Below are 23476 nucleotides of genomic sequence, written 5' to 3'. Positions count from 1 at the left end.
CATTGTAGTTCCTGACGTTTCGCCAGCAGCTGTGGCTGGCATCTTCAGAGGTGTAGCACCAAAAGACAGACACTGAGAGATCTCTGTCTTTTGGTGCTACACCTCTGAAGATGCCAGCCACAGCTGCTGGCGAAACGTCAGGAACTACAATGCCAAGACCACGGCAATACAGCCCGGAAAACCCACAACAACCATCGTTCTCCGGCCGTGAAAGCCTTCGACAATACATTGAGTGCACATACATTTGTAAGAATTCCAATATGCATTCACTTTTCAAATGAAACCAGGGACCAGTGCCTGGATAAATCTGTGGTTTTCATCACATGATCATGTTAGATGTAACATGAAAGTTAGTCAATGCATGTATAAAGAACAATTAAACGCTGTGTGCATACTGCATGTGTGTTCACTGTAACTTTCGAACAAGTCTTCATTCTGCAAGCTATGTAAAACAGAAGTGATCAAGAGGGCATTTTTAAAAAGGTGATAGGGGTGTAAAATAATGGTATGGTTCAGAAGGGCATTTATAAAGTAAAGGGACTGTGGAAAACACCACGGTGTAGAGGACATATTTATCTGCTGGCTGTATGTATCCTCACTGCGTTATTTTCTCTTGGAGGTAATCCCATTTTTCTGCATTGTAGCTGCATTCTGCATCATATCTAATATTCTATGTTCATTTCAGATTTCTGTCATCCTAGTACATTGCTTCTTAGATGTCTCATCCTACTGATGAGTTTTGACCCCCAACCTGGATGGCCCAGGCCTCTTGTAAGTTCTCAGAAGCTAAGCAGCGTCAGCCTTGGTTGCAATTGGATGGGAGACCTCCAAAGAAGACCAGGGTTGCAGAGGCAGGCAATGGCAAATCACCTCTGTTAGTATCTTTTCATGAAAACCCCAGCAGGGTTTGCCATCTTTCAGCTATGACTTCACTGCACTTTCCACCACCACCAGGAAACTTGGGCCTCTAGGCCTTGCTTGCAGGCCTTTAGGGACATCTGCTTGGCCACTTTGAGAAACGGGATGCCTGCCTAGACTGACCTTTGGGCTTATGCAGGAGGGCTCTTTCTGTTTCTCGTTTTAAATTTTAGATGCTGCGCACTCTCCTTTTTCTTAATCCACAAGCAAATCCAACTGGGTTTTAAGTTGGGAAGTGGAAAGCTGCATTTCCCCCTTTTACTACCAGCTGATGCAATATCCAAAGATGGTTGCTAGATTGGGAAAGGAAGTAGACCTTGAGCCTGTTTTCTTAACTATACTTGCTTGAAAAGCAAGACCACTGGAAACCAATGAGACTTACAAGGTCAGAAGGATTGGGCTGCAAGTTTTCCAACAAGACAACATTTCCCTCCCTCTTGCTTTTCAACTTGAGAACTTTTGGATAGAGTTTCAGAGAAGACATCACAGCTGAAAATACATGTAGATTTTAAAGGGAAAACCCACAAGCTGAAGCCAGTGGGATTTTGCTTCTTGCTGATCATTACCCATTAACTGGAAAACTCACATGGACTGTCAAATCCCTATACCAAGAGAGTATTGTATGGAAAAAGATCATCCATATAGCCCCTCCCTGGCTTCTGTGTGCATTCTGGGTGTGTTCCTCTCTCCCACTTCCTAATCTCTATTGTTTGTGTATATAATCAACCACTATCAATTTCAGTTATCCACTGACAAATCCAGTCATTAGATTAGATGAAAACAAATGGCTAGAACTGAGCCACGGCTTATCTTTGTCTTTCAACAAACGCCTCCCCCCTTCCCCAGGATGGGACCACGTTAAGGGCAGTTGAGGCAACGTTTAGGGGGCTAACTGCATGGATGTGTGAATCAATCAGTAAGCACATGGTGCTTATCTCCAAGGTACTCTGGGGATGAGTCGAGCTTGCTAATATTCAACAGGCATGATGCCAAACATCTGTCGGCACTTGAAGACTAACAAGATTGTATTGCAGCCATAGGCTGTCTGTGGACTGTGTGTGAGGTGCCCTCAAGTCACAGCTGACTTATGGCAACCCCTGGTGGGGTTTTCATGGCAAGAGACTATCAGAGGTGGTTTGCCGTTGCCTGCCTCTGCAAACTTAGTCTTCGCTGGAGGTCTCCCATCCAATTACTAACCAAGGCTGACCCTGCTTAGCTGAGCAGAGATCTGACGAGATCAGGCTCACCTGGGCTATCCAGGGCAGGGCATTTGTGGACTAGAGGTGGACCAAAACTTGGTTAGTCTTTAAGGTGGCAGGTTCATTTTGCGGCAACATACAAGATCACTACACATACATGGAATTATTAGCAGCCTGTTAATTAGCAGTGGACTTCTGAAATGGGGATACTATGTTTATTGCTTAAATAAAATGAAAACAAATTATAGGGTATCATCCAGCGGTAAGAAGCACTTTCTCCATTAGTTTCAAAGGAAGACAGTTAAGAACACACTTTATATTCTACTGAAATCAATCAGCGTTAACTGTGTTTAATGTTGACTGGATTGTGCCCACAGTTTTAGCTGTTGCAAGTTTCAGGTAGGTAGCTGTGTTGGTCTGAAATAGAACAGAAGGATTTGAATCCGGGGCACCACAGAGAACTAAAGCATTTTCAGGGTAGAAGCTTTTGGGAATCAAAGCTCCCTTTTTCATAAAATCTCGTTGGTGTCTAAGGTGCTCCTGGACCCTGCTGTGGCAGTACCTCTCAATTTTGAATACATGATATAATGAGTATATCAGAAGCTGAGAAATCTTTGATGCCAGAGACAAAATTTAACGCATGTAGATAAACGCTGCTTAAATGTAACATTTTCATAGTGGACCTAGAACAGTGTTTTCTGAACTCCCATCCATTGGCACCTCTTCTTTACTTGAGATTCATTGATGACATTTTTATTGTCTGGACCCCTGGCAAAGAACACAACTGAAAATGCATCCCCTAGTACATTCTTGAGCAGGGTCAGGGGGCTCCACGCTTGCCAGGCACACACAGGCCTGCTTTGGCTTGGTACCATGGCACGCAGGGAGAAAGGACTTAAACTCCGTCGCCCGTCACACCCCGGGCACTGTTTGCCCAGATGGCGGCTGAACTGATACGGCTACATGTCAGTTTCCCAGAGTTCTCAACTCGGGGCATGATTCCCAGGGGCAGGTGAGCTCAGTTGGGACTGGACCAGGAGAAAAGGATCCACCCTCCATCACATTACCATTTCCCCATCTGAAAGCCACTATTTGCCCCACTGAGGAAATGTGTGCGTAGCCATCAACACACACGTTTCTCTGGTTGGGAAAACTGTTGTTGGGATTTCAGCAAATGTCCCACCTTCAGTCACGAAAGAGTTAAATTGTTGTTCTGTTTGTTTAGTTAGTGCAGGACCACTTAGCTGTCCAGTAAAAGCTCCCGCCATAGAAAGGAGAGTCTTTAGTTTTAATGAAGGGATCTAGGAGCCAAAATACAAGTGACGCCTTACACAGGTTGGACACTTGTCAGCTTCCCTCAAGTTTTGATGGGAAATGTAGGCGCCCTGGTTTTACAGCTTGGCTCTCCATTACAGCTGCAAGACCAGGATGCCTACATTTCCCATCAAAACTTGAGGGAAGCCGACTAGTGTCCAACCTGTGTAAGACGTCACTTGTAGTTTGGCTCTAGGATTGTCGATTGGATAAACCAGTTTATTGGGGGCAATTAACTAGCAACATATACCAAGTTTTTATTACTCTTTGTTCTCTCTCACACACTCTTGCTTCTGTCTGCAGTTTATTCTGTTATAGTTAACCATCAAGATGTAGCTAGATACTATTCTTTATTTTCTAACCAATGTTCCCTTTTCCGATACGTAGTAAAAGTATTTTCTAGAGCTAAACCACAGAAGTCTATCTACTTATTTCCACTGCGCTAATATTAAACTCTGCAACTTTAAAGCCCAACAGGCAAGGAAAACTGTCCCAATCCAGATTCTCAGCAGTGAACTCTCAGAACATATCTAGGGTTGCCAACTCTGACTTGGGATACTCCTGGAGATTTGAGGATCATGCCTCAGGAAGGACTTTAGTTCCTTCGATCCTGTGATGCTGTTATTTTCTCTAGAGGAACTGAGCTCTGTAATCTGGAGATCAATTCTAACTCATGGCCCTACTTGACGGTCGGTAACCTTACAAATGTGAGTTGCTCTCTGCAGTCTGCTGTTTTTTATGTGGTTGCTCCACATTCCACCTGTGTGTATAACACATCCCAGTCAGACATGATAAGTTGTGATTTTAAGAGGGTGGTGACAAGAGCAGGTTTTATCTGGGCAGAAGGAGAATCATACGTTTGGGGCGGGTCAGTGAAGGTAACCTGGACTTGGGGGTGAATTAAGGATTCTTGCTGGATTCTGGGATCAAGGTGTGTGTGTGGGGGGGGGGGAATTCCATTAATTTTTTTTTAAAAAGCCTCAAAAAATGCTGAGTTATTTGGCTACACATCTGGTGCCCGAGCCAATGCAGTGGTGAGGTTGTAACAACACAATCAAGCAGAACTACCCCTTCAAAGCCCACGGACATCAATGGATTTAGGATTTAGGAGAACGTTAGGATGACACTGGAAGTCCCGGGTTCTAATCCCCACAGCACCACCTAGCTGGCTCGCAGGGCCAGTCATACTCTCTTACTTGCTCAGCCTAACCGACCCAACAGAGTTGCAATGGGGGAAAGGGTAACCATATGCTTATCACTTGGAAGAAGGGCAGGGGGGAAACATACTAGAGGTCTGTTACTTAGGGTTGCCAGCTCTGGGTTGGGAAATTCCTGGAGATTTTGTAGGTGGTGCCTGGAGATTGCAGGGTTGGAGCAGAGACGGACGTCAGAGGGGTATAATGCTACGAAGCCCACTTTACAAAGCAGCCATCTTCTCCAGGGCAACTGATCTTAGTAGTAGTAGTAGTAGTAGTAGTAGTAGTAGTAGTAGTAGTAGTAGTAGTAGTAGTAGTAACAACAACAACACTTGATTTATATACCACCCTTCAAGACAACTTAATGCCCACTCAGAGCAGTTTACAAAGTATGTTATTATTATCCCCACAACAACAATCACTCTGTGAGGTGATAGATCCAGAGGAGTTAGCCGTGTTAGTCTGTAGTAGCAAAATAATAAAGTCCAGCAGCACCTTTAAGACTAACCAACCCTACTGTAGCACAAGCTTTTGCAAACCACAGCTCTCTTCGTCTGCTGCGAGGTGGGTGGGGCTGAGGGAGCTCTGAGAGAGCTGTGACTTCCCCAAGGTCACCCAGCTGGCTTCAAGTGGAGGAGTGGGGAATCAAACCCGGCTCTCCAGATTAGAGTCCCACACTCAACACTACACCCAACTGGCCTGGAGAACTGTTGTGATTCCGGGAGTTCTCCAGCCACCCCCGGAGGCTGGCATGAGGGCACTTGCATGGAGTCCAGGAGAATAGGGCTGGCTGGCTGTGCACCCCCTCTCCGGGGGGCAACGCAGGGGACCGTCTCCTGCAAGCGGCGTGCGCCTGCAGGCTCTCCCCGGCGCCGGGTGTGTGTGTGTGTGTGCGCGCGCGCGCGCGCGCGTGTCGGCGGAGGTGGGAGGCAAGGCGAGGCAGCCAATCGCGGCGGCGCTGGCGGAGAGGGGGCGCGGGGGCGCTCCGGGCGGGCAGGCGAGCGGCGAGCCGCGCGCAGAACGGCTGGAGCGACCCGGGCGAAGGGAAGCGAAGGGGAGCCGCAGCCGGCAGCGCGCCTTTCCGCCGGAGCCGGCATGGAGCCCAACAGTCCCCGCAAGATCCAGTTCACCGTGCCGCTGCTGGAGCCTCATCTGGACCCGGAGGCGGCGGAGCAGGTGAGGGGCTGCGGCGGGAGCCAAGGGGGGGTCCCTCGTCCCCAGCGCCTGTGTTGCTCGGGCGGGAGGACTTCTTGCCCTTGGACCGAAGAAGCGCTGTCGCCCTCCGCCTCTTGCTTAGAAGGCAGCCTCCCCCCTCCATTGCAGGATGGTTTCTGAGCATGTACAGAGCGCCGTCCTAACCGTCTGGAGTTGAATTCCCATTTCAAGGCGTGGGATCTCAGGCGCCGGGCAGCTTTTCTTTGGGGAACTGCGCGGACCCCCATTGCCCCAAACTGCCCCCCCCCCCAGCTTTTGGGTGGAGGCGACTGAGACTTCTCTCCATTTAGGCTAGGACCCCTCTGAGCCCAGGGATCCCCCCAAGCAAAGCCCCTCTTGCGCGCTTGGCCGTTGCGCGCCTTGTCTAACGCCCTTCGGGTCTCGTTCCAATCCGTTGGCAGTGATGATGCCATGTCATAATGGGTTACAGCTTGGCACGGGCTGGGTCGCGCTCTGCAGAGCTGGAGGGGACAGAATTGTGGTGTGTGTTTGTGATGCGTTTGGTGGGGTGGGGGGCATTGTCACTTGTGGTGTTGGGCATAGCTGTGTGATCTTGGGAACCAGTGGGGTGGAGGTCACTCTGGGTATCTGGGAGGGGGGCAGGCAGCCTCATGTAAGATGCCCTAGTAAAGTGTCTCTTGTAGGGGGGGCATTTCTGTGACAGTATTGGGCTGCCACCTTGTTTAGGCTCTGCAGTGTGAAATGGGGGGGGGGATGAGAAGTTGGGGGGCATCGGCTGCATGGAATGCCTGTCTTGCCTGGATTTCATTCGGCACCGTTTCGAAAGCAATGCTAAATCGTGCCATTGAGCGGCAGGCGAAGTTATTTTTAGGGAAGCGTCCTGTAATGAGAAGTGTTACAGGATGGAAGGAGGTCAGTTGAGTAATTTCTCTTCTCTCGGGAAAACGGGACCTGCCGTTGGTTGGGCTTGAGTGTGTAGGGACTTGGGGGGTGTTGTGAGATGAGCAGAGGCCAGGTGCGAAACAGGACACAGCTCCAGTGCCCTCTACAACTATTGCAACCAACTCAACCTATTAAAGGTGCAGGAATCTTTCCCTCTCTTGAACCGATTGGCAACTTTTTTTTGCTGTCCCCCCTCTGCTCCTGTGCCTTTAACAGCTGCTTAACCGACAGATACTAGCTGGTGGCCACGCTTCCCTGTAGATTAAAACTGCTGTTAAAAGGCATAGCAGCAAGGCAGGATTTCCCCCCTTGGTCAGTTGGCAATTAATCAGTAGAGATTAAAATGGAAACTTATTGCGGTATCAGAGGCTGTGGAAACTGGGTTGTGAGGTTCGGTCATATAGGTAGGTTTCTGATCCATTGTGTTAGGACAACGAAGACAGCGGAGTGTAGTGGTTAGAGCTTTGGACTAGAATCTGGGAGAGCTAGGTTCCCCATGCTGACATCTCTGGGGGTGACCTTGGGCAGTCACACATAGTCGACCTAATCTTGTCCACGGGGTTGTTGTAAGAATAAATAATAATAAACAATAATAATAACAGCTGTGCTTAAACTGTTCTAGACAGATTACTGCCTCACTCAGATGGAGAAAAGGAGAATGCTTTAAGCTACTTTGGGTCCCCGTTTGAGAAAGTAAATAAGGCATGTGTGAGATACAATATTTTGTTGTGTACCTTTTCTATAGTCCTATGTGATGCCAATTGAACCCCTTGAAATTAGCTGGTTAGTAACTGGATGGGAGACCTCCTATGAAGACCAAAGTTGCAGAGGCAGGCAATGGCAAACCACCTCTGGATAGATAGATTCTTTATTACAGCACTTAGCCAATACAACAAACCACCTCTGTTAGTTTCCTGCCTTGAAAACCCCACCAGGGGTCGCCATAAGCCAGCTGTGACTCGAAGGCAGGATTTCATTCTTTTTTCACGCCTAATCAAACAGGCTGTATTGTGCTTATGGTTGAGGAGTGACTTTCTATTACGAATGTATGGTAATAGATAAAATGGTTACTGCAATTCCCTTTTAGTGACCATGATAAAGGAGGCAGGAGAGGTTGACATTTTGGGTTAAAGTAACCTGTAGTAGAAGGGAAGGGTCATAATTTTTTTTTTAATTTCTTAGAGAAAATAGATGCTAGGGATTGTTTGGGGAAGGGCTTGATGAAAAGGTTGCCAGCTGGCCGGAGAACTCTCAGGCTGATCCCAGCCAACTTTGACCTGTCAAAACCAGCTAGTGAAACTTTTTACGATGCGGAGATTAGCATCATCCCACGTTATACAGATCTTGCTTTTCTTACCAGCATAGCTGTTGAGGGCTTGTTCAAAAGTTGGTGACCCTTGTTGGGTATTCGCAAGCGGTTTGAGACATGCTATCATAACCTCGCCTGTTTGGAATTAGGACCAAGAAGAGATGGGTAATGAAGAGTAATATGGGGTGTGTGTAAGGAGGCAGTAAATTGACTCCTAAAGAACTGTGGAAAGGTGTTACGTATTTGGTGAGGAGAGAGGAGTATTTGGACAGTATGCAGGGAATTGCAGAATTTGTATAGAAAATAATATTTTTAAAAACTTCCTGCAATCCTCGATTTTACTACTTCTAAAAATTGCACCATACTCTGCCTTTCATGTCCTGCCTGAGGGCCAAGCTACAAGTGACGAATGACACTTGAACAGCAAATGGATTGAGTGGAGGGCAAGTGAACAGGGAGAAATACACTTGCTGTTCAAGTGTCATTCGTCACTTGTAGCTTGGCCCTTAGATTAGGGCTGTCAGTTGGCCTGCGCTTCAGTGCCTCTGATTGCAGCTTGATCACTGGCAAGCAATGAAACTTCGTCTCCCTGGCATGAAAAGAGCCACCTGCTGATTTCTGCAAAACAGGCTGCTCTTTAAGGCACAAGAACAGCCTGGGAAGGTTTTTCTGGTCAGTTGGCAACCCTGCCTTGGCTCAGGAGCCCCATGGGTTGATGATAATGTCTCTACCATAGTCTGGTTCCCTGTTTATGCTCCATATTCAGAACGTCTAGTTGCCTTGCGGAGTTGTTTGTTTGGGTTCTGTACAAGGGAATCGTAAAGAGTCCAGTAGCACCTTTAAGACTAACCCACTTTATTGTAGCACAAGCTTTCGAGAACCACAGCTCTCTTTGTCAGATCTGACAAAGAGAGCTGTGGTTCTCGAAAGCTTATGCTACAATAAAGTGGGTTAGTCTTAAAGGTGCTACTGGACTCTACGATTTTGCGGCCAAGCTAGAAGTGACGAGTTACACTTGAATGGCAAGTGGCGATCGCGTGGAGTGCAAGTGGAGCACAAGTGAACAGGGAGGAATACATGCGAGTCTGTTCACTTGCCATTCAAGTGTAATTCATCACTACTAGCTTGGCTCTAACATGGCTAACTCCTCTGGATCTATGTACAAGGGAATGTGTCCACAAGAGCTGGGAGGGGGGAGGACTTATATGTGATGTGTAGGTGTCTAGGAGGCGAAGATTTGGGGCAAGTGTTTGCATTGTAGGGAGCAAACAAGACTGGTCAGACCAGTAGATAACATAGGCAGTTATCTGGGGTGGCAGAAGTTATGCTGGCTCCAGGATAATGGGGAAAATCCCCTCTAGGGGGCACAATTCCCTGCTGCATCCCCCCCAGGGATAACATGATTTTAAGATACAGGGTAACTGTTCCAATTCCAACCCCGTTTCCTGAAGTCTGTACAAATGATGGTAAGTACACAGCTTCCTGGAAGTATCCCTCGCCTCGTCCCTTGGGCGCAGTCTCTCAGAATGTCACCCCAGTTGGATGGAAAATGAAGAAGTTGCAAGCTAAGTTGCCTGTCCCTTCTAGAGGAAAGCCAAGTGTTATCTCTAAGCAAAAACTTTGAAGCAGGGATCCAGATTATGGCTCTCAGGGGCACCATGATGCGCACAGACATGTTTCCGGGTGCCTGACAAGTGTTTTTAGAAAGTGAGTGGAGCAGGTGAGACTTCTGCCCAGCCGGGCTTCTAACCATTGGAGACCTGATTGGTTTTGCAGATTAAAATAACATTGTTTCGGTGGCATCTGCCACCACAATTTGGTTTTGTTCTCCTCAGTCATGCCTCTTTCCCAGTGTATTTTTTAACATTACTCCTCTTGCGCTTTGCACTTGGGCTTCCTCTGTGTGGTTGGCTCCGCCTCCTGCGGCAACCATTTTGTGGTTGGCTCCGCCTTCTGTGGAAGCCATTTTGTGGTTGCACCTAACACCCTTTGTCAGGATTGACCACAGGCTCAAAAAGGTTGGCCTTCCTTAAATCCGTGTCCTAAACTGTCACTTGATTTGCTTGAATGGAACAAAGGAAAGAAATGGAGGGTGCGGGGGAGGGATTTCTTGAGGGAGAAACATGGCTGCCCCTGCATATATACATATAATAAAATGTGGGCTGTGCATGGCGAGGGTGGGGGATGAAACTCATTTATCTCCCAGTTTGGTGTAGAGAGTGAGTTTGGTGTAGTAGTTAAGAGCACGGGACTCTAATCTGGGGAGCCGAGTTTGATTCCCCACTCCTCCACTTGAAGCCAGCTGGGTGACTTTGGGTCAGTCACAGCTCTCTCAGAGCTCTCTCATCCCCACCCACCTCACAGGGTGTTTTGTTGTGGGGATAATAATAACAGACTTTGTAAACCGCTCTGAGTGGGTGTTAAGTCATCCTGAAGGGCGGTATATAAATCAAATGTTATTATTATATTATTATTATTCACAGGATCAGTGATGATCTGAGAGCTGGTTCTGGGATCAAGGCAGCTTTTCAGTGAGGAATAGTTTTGCCAGGTCCCCTTAATCTCCCGGTGGGAGGGCGAGGACCTGGCACTTACCTGAGTGATCTTCTCCCATGTACGCTATATGTGCCCGTGCTCCCAGCAGGTGTAATGACATCACATCTGGGAGTGATTACATCACTTCTGGAAGTGATGTCATCACGCGTGCTGGGAGCACACCTGCTGTATGCTGGCCCAGCAGTTTCTTGCCTGTTCCTTCGGGCCCTTTTCACCCTGCCAGCCAGGTGGGTGGGGCAGCGATTGGGAGCAGGGGATGCGATTGGGAGCAGGGCGTCCCCTGCTCCCACCGGGGGGACTGGCAGCCCTGGTGAGGAATATGAATCTTCATTGTGGAGCTGCAAAGAAAATGGAGAAAGTCCGCACACTGAGAGGTTTCCAATCACGTCAGCTTTTCACCAGCTTCCTGGCAAAGCCCCTTTGAGGCAGTGTTGACAAGGGGTGAGGGCTTGTTCAGTTCTACCTTGTCACTTCCAGTGAAGGTGTCAAAGACGGTGATGCTGAATCTCGCACACAGGTGAACTTTAGCATGCAAGCAGATCACATTGTTTGAAAGCGTTATTATTCAGTCCACTGAAGCCTGAAGAGGCAGAGGATGATTTTCCTTCAGAGAATGCCTAACAAACATTTGCAAATAGATACAGAATAAAGAAGGAAATAGAAAACAGTACTGGCTGTTTATATGGAAAAGTAAATCAAACTAAAAAACAACGGAGACTGGTGGAAAGGGGAAGCATTGTGTGGAGGAACACGTTAGGATACTCCTATTTGGTGGGGACATCTGCTAACTCTTCTGGTTGGAAGATGCCCCTGTCATTTAGATTATCTCCTGGGTTACTTTCTCCCTTCCCTTGCCCATCACTTCCTTCCCCTTACTTTGTGCAAATGAAAAGCACCAGAGAACATTGGTGGTTCTAATTTTTCTAAATCAGATGCAGAATATTAAAGAAAAGGGGATTCAACCTGGATTTCTGTTAGGTAATTTCTAAATGTGGTGGTGGTGGTAGAGAGTGCCCTCAAGTCATAGCTGATCTATGATGACTCCTGGCAGAGTTTTAATGGCAAGAGACTAACACAGGTGATTTGCCATGGCCTGCCTCTGCAACCCTGGTCTTCATTGGAGGTCTCCCATCCAATTATTAACCAAGGCCGGCCCTGCTTAGCTTCTGAGATCTGATGAGACCAGGCTCACCTGGGCTATCCAGGTAAGTGCTTATTTCTAAGTGCATATCTCTAACGGGGATGCCCCTAGTGTAAACACATTTTGTCTAAAATAATGAAGCCTCCTGGGGGAAAGGGTGGGTGTGGTGCCCTCAAGTCATAGCTGAGTTATGGCGACCCCTGCTGGGGTTGTCACGGCAAGAGACTAACAGAGGTGGTTTGCCATTGCCTGCCTCTGCAACCCTGGTCTTCATTGGAGGTCTCCCATCCAATTATTAACCAAGGCCGGCCCTGCTTAGCTTCTGAGATCTGATGAGACCAGGCTCACCTGGGCTATCCAGGTAAGTGCTTATTTCTAAGTGCATATCTCTAACGGGGATGCCCCTAGTGTAAACACATTTTGTCTAAAATAATGAAGCCTCCTGGGGGAAAGGGTGGGTGTGGTGCCCTCAAGTCATAGCTGAGTTATGGCGACCCCTGCTAGGGTTGTCATGGCAAGAGACTAACAGTGGTGGTTTGCCATTGCCTGCCTCTGCAACCCTGGTCTTCTTTGGAGGTCCCACATCCAATTACTAACCAAGGCCGACCCTGCTTAGCTTCTGAGATCTGACAAGATCAGGCTCACCTGGGCTATCGAAGTAAGAGGGGGGAAGGTTAACAGTTCTTTATCTCATATTGTGCTTTATATTACTGACCAATCTGGATTGGAATAAGGTGGCCTCCAAGACTGATGTGACTTTGCTTTTATCCACAGTGCTTTGTGACTGGTTTCCCTTTTTCCCCATGCTCCTTTTCCCCAAAGAGTCCTGTGGGAAGCTTTCTGTTTTTCTGTCTAGCTCACCAGTATTTGACCACCGACCTGTTGGGTCACCCATTCATTCCACATACCTTTCCATTGCTCAATTTTTGAGGTCTTGTTTGTTGAAAGGTTAAAGTGTCTCGCGCAGATGTGTGAACGGACTCCCTTGAGAAACGTTGTGTTTGGTGTGGAAGTTCTGGTGTCTGATACCTCACTTAGGCACTGTGTGGTAATCCTAAAGGGAGGGACATCAGGCATGTGTGAACCGGCCCAAACGGAGGCTTCATTTTAACAGAAAGCAAAGGGAAAAATTACAGCTAGTTCATTTGAATTCACAGGTGTTTTACTGGCATTTCCAAGCAGAAGAGTGTAGTCGAAGGATGGGCAAATTTACTTCCTTTAGTTATAGTCCACCCTATTTCCCCGGGGCTTAAGATGAGTCACAGACCTCCGTTTTTCCATTCAAACCCGCTGTGTTCAGTATGGGTCTCGCCACTGAAGTGGAGCAAATAAAAAGCGAAGGGGATGAAAATGTACCAAATAAAAGTTTAGACTCTTGTTTTGGAAATAGATCGGGGAAATCAGGAAATATTATGGGATGGGAGGAAGACAGATTGGGCCAAACGTTCAGCATCAGATACGCTTGGGGAGGAGCTGTAGTTCTGTGGAACAGCCTGTGGTTTGCATGCAGAAGATCCCAGGTTCAGGCTCCGGCATCTCCAGTTAAAAAGGCGAGGGAGCAGATAATGTGAAAGACCTGGATTTGTGACTCTGGAGAGCTACTGCTAGTCTTAGACAATACTGTCCTTGACAGACCAAGGGTCCAATTCGGTATAAGGCAGTTTCGTGTGTAGAAAGAATCAAATAGAATCCTTTCCAAGCTCTGTTTCACAACTTACAGTTAACATTCATACAGTCCATCTACAGAGTACACTTTATTGTTCTTTTTATGTGTAGCTAGTTTCTTCTGTCCCATAATTGCAACCCTCTGGGCTGAGGACAGCTAGGACACTGATCTCAGCCCTGTTAAGTTTTATCCTTGCGTTATGGAGGAAACTAAATCCTGCAACCCGAACCCAGAATTCCATAGTTCATTGCCAAAGAACAGGGGCTTCCTCCTTTGCCTCTCTGTATCACACCTCCTTCAAAATCTGAACCACAGATGCTTAAAGCGCTCACGGGACCCGGCTGTTCAGGACACTGAAATAACATGTGAGCAGACAGCTCCTGTAGCTATTACCTGCTGATATACAAAGGTCACACAGGATGCTTCAGTTTATATCATTACTGCCTTATGTGACCAAGGGCTTGAAGCAGACCGCCCCAGCGGAGTGACCCAAATAAACTGGGTTCAGAGTGAACGCCTTGGCTGCTTTCACCATACTCAGAAACCTGGCTTGCATTTAAAGGCGGACTTCTTCAAGGCTGTGCAGAGAAGCTTGAGACTGTGTGAGAACTGAAACGCTCAGTAAGATCTCCAAATTCGGGGCAGGGGCAGCTGAGCAGGTTCTTCTGTGGCTCCAAGTTTGGCATTTGTTCTCCTGCAACGTTGTCAGTCCCTGCTTACGCACAGTGTGCAAATCAGCAAAAGTAATATAGGGCTGAGAATTCAATCTGTTCGTTCTTTGGAGGGGGCAGGGGGCAGAACTTTCTCTGACTTCACCACAAGCGTGTGCCTCCCTGAATCCAAGATACTTGTTTATGCCTTCTAGGAAATTGGATTGGGCAAGATCATCGGTGACAGGGGTAATGAAGCTTCCAGAATGAGGACGCTCAACAGTTGCAAAATAGCTGGCAAGCCCCTTTCCTTGGGCCTGGAATAGCAAGAAGATCGTGTGTCAGTGCTAGGCAATATCCTGGCTGGGAATGAAAGGGCAAGGGGCGCAGTGGGAAGGGTTGCTCATGTTAACGAAGAGTCTCTCTATGTGAGACATCTGACACGTGAAGAACACGTGTTGGGAGAGGCAATGTTAGCCGGGAAGGGTAGTTTAAAAAGACAGAGCTGGCGGTGGGACAAAGGAGCTGTGAAATGCCAGAAGGGAAACTTCAGCCCATTATAACCTCTCCAGGTCCAAGCCCAGCTCTGGAAGGCAGCTCCAGCCCATTTCCATTCCTCGCTGCCCTCTGGTTGGGATCCCACACAGTTTCAGACTGGAGAGGTGAAATCGACAGAGCCTTCAGAGAGGCAAAGATAAAATCAACAAACCCTCTGAGGAGGGATCTCTGTCGGCTCTGTCTTTTAAAACTATGCTTCCTGGCTAACATTGAGTCTCTCTACACGTGATAAACACGCGATGAGGCATCTCATGTAGAGAGACTCTAAGTCCATTGTGCCGTCAAGTTGCAGCCTGTTCACGGAGACCCCTGTAGGATTGTCAATGCAAGAGATGTTCAGAGGCGGTTTGCCATTGCCTACTTCTGAGCAGTGACCCTGGATTTCCTCGGTGGTCTCTCATCCAAGTATTAACCAGGCCCAACCAGCTTAGTTTCCAAGATCAGATGAAATCAGTCTAGCCTGGCCCACCTGAAGAGGGAGGGGAGAATGTTACATGAAGAGGCCGCTATAAAACCACATCCAATCAAATGAACAATTTCTTTGCCCAGAGTGGTTGTGTAAGACACAGCAAATCTAATGCAGGAGGAAATTAGATCACGGAACAAATTCAATTGGCATCCATAAGGGGTGGGATATTGCAAGATTTTAGCACCTATAGTGAATTAGAAATCCAAGGTGCCTGTTAAGCCCTGGAGGATACCTTGACTTGAATCTGTTCTTGGCTTCAGTAATTTTGCATTCGATGCTACCTGTAAAGTTCTTTTAACAGTAACTAGTTGTGACAGATTTGACCCCCTTTAAAGATCTACGGGGTGGGAGAGCGGCGTCTCTTTTAATCAGGTCTTGCAAGCCCATTGTTGATGCCTCCCCTCTGGAGATAACATATTTATCTCCAGTCTGCACCAGCGGTGCCAGGAAGGTGACAGACAGGCACCAGTGGAAGGAAAAACTAACATTACAAGAAAACCCAGTGAGGTCTATTAGGCTTCTCTGCTTATCTTCATCTTTACCTGGTTGCATGCAAGACAAAAAAAAAAGTCCTTTTTCAATCAAAAGATAAATTGGACGCATCTCATGTGGATTTGCCTTATCTGTGACTGGATTCCCAATACGTGTTGTATCTCAGATTCCGAGCTGTAGAAAAAATAGTGGGGGCTGGGGAGTACCAGCTTCCCTGACACCCTCTTTTAAAATTTCCTAGATCCAGAGGAATTAGCCGTGTTAGTCTGTAGTTGCGAAATAGGAAAGGGCCCAGTAGCACTTTGAAGACTAACCAACTTTATTTGTAGCATAAGCTTTCAGGAACCACAGCTCTATGTATTGTCGAAGGCTTTCACGGCCGGAGAACGATGGCTGTTGTGGGTTTTCCGGGCTGTATTGCCGTGGTCTTGGCATTGTAGTTCCTGACGTTTCGCCAGCAGCTGTGGCTGGCATCTTCAGAGGTGTAGCACCAAAAGACAGAGCCCACCACAGCTCTCTTCGTCAGATGCATGATGAAGAGAGCTGTGGTTCTCGAAAGCTTGTGCTACCATAGAGTTGGTTAGTCTTAAAGGTACTACTGGACTCTTTACTTTAAAAGTTCAGACATCCTTGATTAGTTTTTTAAAAAATGTTATCTTCATATGTCTTCCCTACTATGGCGTAGTGCCTAGAGTGATGGAGTAGGTTCTGGAAGACCCAGGTTCGAATCCCCTCTCTGCCATGGAAGCTGAGGGCCAAGCTACAAGTGACAAATGACACTTGAACGGCAAGTGTATTTCTCCCTGTTCACTTGCCCTCCACTCAATCCACTTGCCAGGCAAGTGTCTTCCGTCATGTGTAGCTTGGCCCTCAAGTGAGCCAATCTAGAGATCTCATTCCCCCAGAGGGGGCGGAATTTCCCCGCTTCCACCGTCTTCCTTCCCCCTGACACCACTTATGTGGCTGGCGGGAGGGAAAGGGGCAGGAACAAGCTTCCTGGGCACATTCCCGGGGCAGTGCGACGACATCACTTCCCAGAAGTGATGTCATCACGTTGCCCCGAGAGTGCCCCCGCACCTGCGCAATGATGGGAGCAGTGGGAAGGTAAATGCCCAGTCCCCCCTCCCACCAGGAGGGTAATGGGACATGGCAACCCTAAGCCAATCCCATACTCTAAGCCAAATCTACCTCACAAGGTTCTTAAGCAGATAAAATAGAGAAGAGGCTTTGGATCCCTGTTGTGGAGAATGGAGGTGTATAAATGAAGTAAATAATCAATAAATATAGCTGAAGATGAGGGGGAGGGCAACTCTAAGCAGTAACCAGAAGGTTTTTAGCTGCATTACCAAGCCCAGGAGGTATTGAGGGCCAGCGTGGTGTAGCAGTTAAGAGTGCTGGACTAGAATCTGGGAGACCCAGGTTCGAATCCCTCCTCTGCCACAGAAGTTCATCAGGAGACCTTGGGCCAGTCACACAGTCTGACCTACCTCGCAGGGTTGTGGAGAGGGTAAAGTGGAAGAGAGGAAGATGATGTAAGCTGCTTTGGGTCCCCATTGGGGATGAATAAAATTTAAAACGAAGCAAAAAATAGTGTGTGCAGGGACTATTCCATCCAAGTGCTCAGTCAGATGTTAACCTGGCTCTCCCCCTCCAAGTCCAGTGTTGAATACTAGGGAATAAGTTGACACAAATATTTTAATTAAAAAAAAAGTAATATGCATTAAAAAATTAAACCATGAATACTTGAAGGAAGATTATAGGTCATCTTTGGGAGCAATTCTAAGCAGGTTTGCTCAGAAATGAGTCCCATTTTGGTCGGTCTCAGCCTTAAATACAGACTGAGCAGTTAGAATCTTTCCACATCCTTTAAACCTTGTCTCATTTTCTTCTGTCCATCATTTCATCAAGGTTCTGGAGAGCAGTGGTCCAAAAAGTGGTTTTCCGTTTAAGTTTGCTTCTCTAAACGGTCATGTTTAGTAGATTGGTTTCTTGGGAAGAGCGAGGCCTGCGAAACCTGGTTAAGTCCCACTGAAACCAAATGGTTCATGCTTAATCTTTTAAATCCCACAGTTTAGTTGTGGCTAACTTGAGCTGGATTGGGGAGTCTTTGAATTAAATTTTGTTTTTCTTTTTCCTGTTTCACATTGACATGATTGTCTTTCTGTTCCCTCCTCGCACACTCCCGTTCTCACAAAACAGCTGGCTATAGTTGCCCTTTCTGGCTGACGAGGGCAGATAGATTTGCAAGCGACTGTCAGTGTGTCCTTTTGGGGAGAGGAATGTCCAGGAGCCTTAAATCTATGGCTGGCTACACACCTGCTACAGTTTCTTCAAGCGGATCCTCCTCTCAGTGCCTTAGACTCTCTGATGTTGAAGTTCCCTGTATGTTGGCTTGCATAACTGAAATATGTAGCGTCCAGAAAGGCATGGGTCAAGGACAAAGACAGCCACTCTATACCTCGTGCAGGGGTGGACTGGGAGGAAAAAAGGCCCCCAGACACCCCACCACCAAAGGACAGAGAGAGATACCGCATGCCTCGCTCGGGTGGGCCATGCATAGCCTTTCTGTCACTGCATAAGCACAGCCTCTGTATCACTGATCGGGGAATGGAACCCGCATTTCCCTAGCCCTCGTCTGACGCTCTGACCGATATACCACCTGGCACTCTGGTGTGTCTTAATTAAGTCTTTTAAGATTTGTGGCTCTTGAAAAAGGTAGCCAAAATTTACCAGGCCGACCACCACCCAGGACAATTCCACCGTGTGGTGGCTTTCCTTGCAGTGATGTCAGTGAACGTGATGTTTTTCTTGCCACATCCTCTGCCCTGGGATGGTCTTTCAAAAGCTATCTGCACCACACTTGGCCAATGTGCTCCTCCCAAGGGGAGGTGGGGGGGGGGAGTTGTTGCCAGGAATTGGCGCGGAAAGGAGTTAAGCTGAGGACAGAACAAATCCCTGCTGGGTCCGGCTTCATTTCCCAACATTGTTTCAACTGCGCACAGTGTTCTCGGCGGCCCCAAGGGAGCAATAGCACATCTGCTTTAATAAATCCCTGTTTGTGTGTCCTCCTCTAGCTGTTCTTGCCCACCAGCTGGGCGTGGTGGCATCACCTCTCTCCAGCAGGAGTCAGAAAAGCAACCTCTGCTGGCTGCTAGCTGGACCTCCTCGGTCTTGCTGTAGCGCCTTGTTGTTTTCTCTGAATATATCTGTGCACAGAAGGGCATTTGAATGTCTCCCAGGAATGCGCTGCAAACAGCTGAGCTCATCATTCTCCTCATGCACTCCGGAGACTCCTGCCGGTGGCTTCTTTTTACGAGGCGATTCCATGCACAGTTTTGTATTTCTCTTTGTTAAGGAAACAATAGGGGAAGGGCCAGCCGGGCTTGGCTGCAGAATCTCTTCTAGCGCAAACGTTCAGCTCTGGCTCATCAGAAGCTAGAGGGTGTCTCTGAGCACGTGCCGAGTAGGAATTCTACCAAATTTCTTAGTTTATCTACTGATTTTTTTAGCCCTCCCATCCCCCTCCCTCCTGCTGCTTCTCCCTTGTACAAAGCAAACTTGGAGAATCTTATTTTTGTGGTATATTGTGTGTCCTTCTTGCCAATTTTTTCCTGCTCAGTTTCCAACACTAAGATTATTTGTGCATCTGTCCATTGGTTAGGGGTGACGTGCATAACATAAATGGACGGGAACGCTAGCAGTAGAAATGGGCAAAGCGGAAAGGCTTGTAATAGCAATCTACAACCAACCAAAAGTTTTGGGAAAGTGTGTTTTGTACATCTCTAGTGTTGTCATCTGCAAGTGGCCTGTCTTTGTGGGAGGCCTTCCAGATCACAAAGGCACAAGGGGACTTTCAGATACTCGAGGCCCTGAACAGCCGCTGTCAGTCAGAGCAGCCAATACCGATCTTGATAGAACAGGGGTCTGGCTCAGGATGAAGCCAGCTTCTTGTGTTCATTAGCAAGGGGAGGAGCTGCGGCTCAGTGGCAGAGCATCTGCTTTGCATGCAGATGGCCCCGGGTTCAATTCCCGGCATCTCCAGTTAAAAGAACCAGATTGTAGGTGATGCGGAAGACCTCTGCCTGAGACCCTGGAGACTCATTGCCAGCCGCAGTAGGCAACACTTACTTACCCTGATAGAATCAGTAGACCTTTACACATGACCCCTCCATGCATTAATGGAACCTACAGAGACAGAGAGCAGGCGCAAACAGGCTAGCCCCACCACCTGTTCGTATGTGACCATGTGAGCATGATGCTGACATGTCAACATCGTCCACATGTACGCTCTTTCCCCAAGATTGGGAACACTGCTTTCAGGGATCATGTACAGAGGGCTAACAGACGGGTTTCAAGGCTTGGCTTCAGGCTTTAACCTTGATGGACAGCCCTGGGCACCTTCGCTCTCTCTTTTTGTCTCGTTTTTCTTCCCACTCTGGTGACCGGCACCACTTCTTTTCTTCCCCCCCCCTGGTAAATTTGCCACCTTCCCCAGTCCAGATGTACACAAACTTCCCCCAAGATGGATTTAAAAAAACATGCACAAATCAGGGCTGGGGAAAAAACATCTCTGCCTAAAAGCACGTCTTTGTGATTAGACATATTGTTATGCACTCCCCGCTTCCTCAGTCAGTGAGAAGTTCAGGGGTGATCATTTCCACATATGGTGTTCTTGGATGAGAACGCACTAGAGGCTGAAGGGATCTTTGTAATACAAAGAGAAAAGGGGTCCCTACAAGGAAGAAAACCTGCTACTTCACTGCTATGTCAGTGTTACCTCTCTAGAGCCAGCAAAGATAGCTCCCTGGAGGGTTTGTTAATTTCATCTTTGCCTCCTGAAGGCTCTGTCAATTTCACCTCCCCTTCCAGAGGCCAAGAGGAAATAAACAAACCCTCTGAGGAGATCTATGCAGGCTCTAGAGAGGTGAAACTGACACAGCCTTCCAATCTGTCTTTTAAAACTCGGCTTCCCGGCTAACATTGCATCTCCCTTCAATTGAGCGTCCTCGTGTAATTCGTCTCGTGTAGAGAGACTCTGTGTTAGGACTGACTGATCCAATCAGTCACCCACGCCGAGTAGAGGATGGTTAGAAGGCAAGCAAAGCCAGAGCTGTCTGTCATAGAGAGCCGAGCTTCCTCTGTGGGGAAATGCTCTTGCCTCATCGGTAAACTTTGATGGTTTGATTTCTTGCAGCATCCTAGCTACCCGTTCTTTCGGGGCTCACACTTTGGGAGTTTTTGATTGATGTATATATATTTGGCTATTCCCTATCTGCTTGTGGCAGCTTGCAAAATGGAATGATTTCTCTTTTAACTCTCTCAGTGCTGCACCATCTACAGCCCTCTTATTTTAAACAACGGAATAAAGATATTGCACCACAAAATCCTCCGTCGCTCCACTGTCTCCTGAATTATAAACTTGCCTCCTCATAAACTCCTAATGCAGACCTGTCTGGTTCTCATTCCCAAGCCTCCTTCTGTAACCAGCAGTCTGAGCCAATGGTTGGAATGTTCATAGTTGTTCAATTGTTGGACTACAATCTGGGAGGCCTGGATTCAAATCCACACTCAGGATTCAAACCGACGAGGTGATGATTCCGTCTCTTGGTCTGTCCGTGAAATGCAACTCGCAGGCTTGTGCAATTTGCGCTTGTGCTGGGCAGAGAAGGGAAAGATGTTTTTAATCCTTCAGCCTCCATTCGGTTTTACCATTCAGAACCAAACTCCATGAAAAGGAGAAAAAATGGGTGCCTTGTAAAGAGCACATTACTGACCCATGGGGGGACGTCACATCACGACGTTTTCTTGGCAGACTTTTTGTTACGGGGTGGTTTGCCGTTGCCTTCCCCAGTCATCGACACTTTACCCCCAGGAAACTGGGGACTCATTTTACTGACCTCGGAAGGATGGAAGGCTGAGTCCACCTTGAGCCGGCTGCCTGAAACCAGCTTCCGCCAGGATCGAACTCAGGTCGTGAGCAGAGCTTGGGCTGCAGTACTGCAGCTTAGCACTCTGCGCCACGAGGCTCTTTTAAAGGGCACATATTTCAGCCTTTATTTATTTGTTTGTTTATTTATTTATTATTTGTTTCTTATTTATTTAATTTTATTTGTAGTCTGTTTTCCCCCCACATGCGGGCTCCGAGCAGATTCACAACACATGGCTATAAATTCAAATAAAACAGCAAGCAAAAAAACCCCCACAGTTAAACAGTTAAATTTAAAACAATCATACAGTATCAGTAAAACGTATGAAGGCACCTGAATGCAGAAATATGGTTTTGGACAGCCAGACCGTAGAGGCTGCAGGTTATTCATCCTCCCTCCCTTCTCTGCACAGCCTGGAGACCAATTGAGGCTGTGCGAGCATGCAGTCGGCGTTTTATGACTCGCCAGAGAACCGTGCACTTTTTCTTTTTGTCTATTTGAGCCTCTCATTCAGGCAACTCCCCGGGTGACCATTCTGTTACCTGCCCCTCCAGGTTGTTGCATGACCGTGTACGCTGCTCTGAGCTGCTTGGAAGAAAGGACAGATAAATACGTAATAAAGATGAAGTAATAACCTTGTCAAAGTGAAGCGCATCTGGTGAATGCCTGGACGGGAGACCACATGGGAACCCCTCGTGTCCCACCTTGAGCTTCATAATGGAAGGAAGGTAGACTATAAATACATAACTGCCCTTTACAGTTGCCTACAGGGCATCTCAAGCGCAGCGGTTAGAGGGTGGAGGTGGACCAGTTGTTTTTAAGAGAGTTGTGCAGGGGGGGACTGTGATGGAGGAATTGTTACCTGTGGTGCATACGCTTGTTTCTTTTGTTCTGTTGTCACCTCTGGTCAAACTGGGTTTTGAAAGTCATACAAAACCCCCCATTTACCAAAGTTGACAAGGGGATGAGTGCAGGTGCCATGGGAGGCAACGCGGCTTTCCTCTCTCTAAAATAACGGCGCCCGTCTCCAGCCAGAAGCCTTTTGCACGTGCATGTCAGTCGGAGCATAATGGTAACTGATAACAGCCAAGTTACCCTTCGTGCTGTGACTACGTGGCCTCCCCCCAAATGATCAGGACTGGGTCCGAAATGCAAAGAGGTCTTTTCCAACTGCATCAAGCAGTTGCCTGGCCAGTCGGTCCAGTTGAGATGGGTGGATGCCTGACTGACACCCTCTGCAACGGAATGCACTTTGGCGAAGGAATGCTGTCTTGTGTAGGGTGGTGGTGAATTTCTGTTGTGGTGCTGGGAAGATATCTTTGGGGGTTGTCTTGTGTAGAGAGATGTGAGGGTTAGGAGGGAAGTAAGAAGGAAGGAAGGAGGGAAGGAACAATTTTAACCCTTTTCTTCCCAACTGCTTTTCTTGCTAGAAAAAGCCACGCTGAGCTGTTTTTACCCTGGAGTGGGGATGGTATACCTTTTTCTTCAAAGAGAATAAAAGCAGCTCAGGTCCAGTAAGAAAGTGGCAGGAGAGGTCAGGCATGTCTGTAACCAGGAGATGTGTGAGTGTGTTGCTAGGGACCGTGCTAGGTTTAAGCTAGGATGTCAATGTTCATACATCTCTCAAAGCCATACCTAAAACTGTGCTTAATAAACCAATTTTATTAAACCATGGTTTCAGGTTCTGGTTTGATGGTGCACAGTTAGGTCAGAGGCCAGACTAGCCATAGCTTAACGAAGCCACGGTTTTGTGTGATGTCTGAACAGATCCGATGAGGTTGTTTTTTGAAAAGCAAGTTTCTAGCCCTTGAGATTTTGCGAGGAGTGAAGACCTAGGCAAATGAGAGCAAGTCACGAGAGCAAGGGGAGAGTGCTGCCCAAACTTCTGTTGCTGCTCAGACAGGGAGAGGAAGGGATTAAAGAGTTTTCTGCCCCTGGATCAGTTTGCATGAGAGGGTGGCTG

The 23476-nt window shown here is 47.6% G+C and overlaps 1 protein-coding gene and 1 non-coding gene across 3 annotated transcripts in view; both read left to right on the top strand.

Moving 5' to 3' along the window:
- The first annotated feature begins 5615 nt into the window (after positions 1 to 5615).
- Positions 5616 to 23476, top strand: part of PPP1R1A (protein phosphatase 1 regulatory inhibitor subunit 1A) — an 84180-nt gene continuing 66319 nt past the window's right edge. Inside the window, exon 1 of one of the 2 annotated variants that reach the window (XM_055003126.1) lies at positions 5616 to 5803. In XM_055003126.1, the coding sequence (XP_054859101.1) occupies positions 5723 to 5803 (81 nt within the window). In that variant the 5' untranslated portion in view covers positions 5616 to 5722. The remainder of the gene's footprint in view (positions 5804 to 23476) is intronic. The other variant, XM_055003125.1, reaches the window with a different exon arrangement.
- Positions 19556 to 19627, top strand: TRNAA-UGC (transfer RNA alanine (anticodon UGC)). The gene has a single exon. It is a non-coding gene; the product is annotated as a tRNA-Ala (tRNA).

This window comes from Eublepharis macularius, chromosome 19 (assembly GCF_028583425.1).
Source record: "Eublepharis macularius isolate TG4126 chromosome 19, MPM_Emac_v1.0, whole genome shotgun sequence".
Taxonomy (NCBI): domain Eukaryota; kingdom Metazoa; phylum Chordata; class Lepidosauria; order Squamata; family Eublepharidae; genus Eublepharis; species Eublepharis macularius.
Note: the sequence above shows the minus strand (reverse complement) of the source record. Positions and strands in the feature narration are given on the sequence as shown.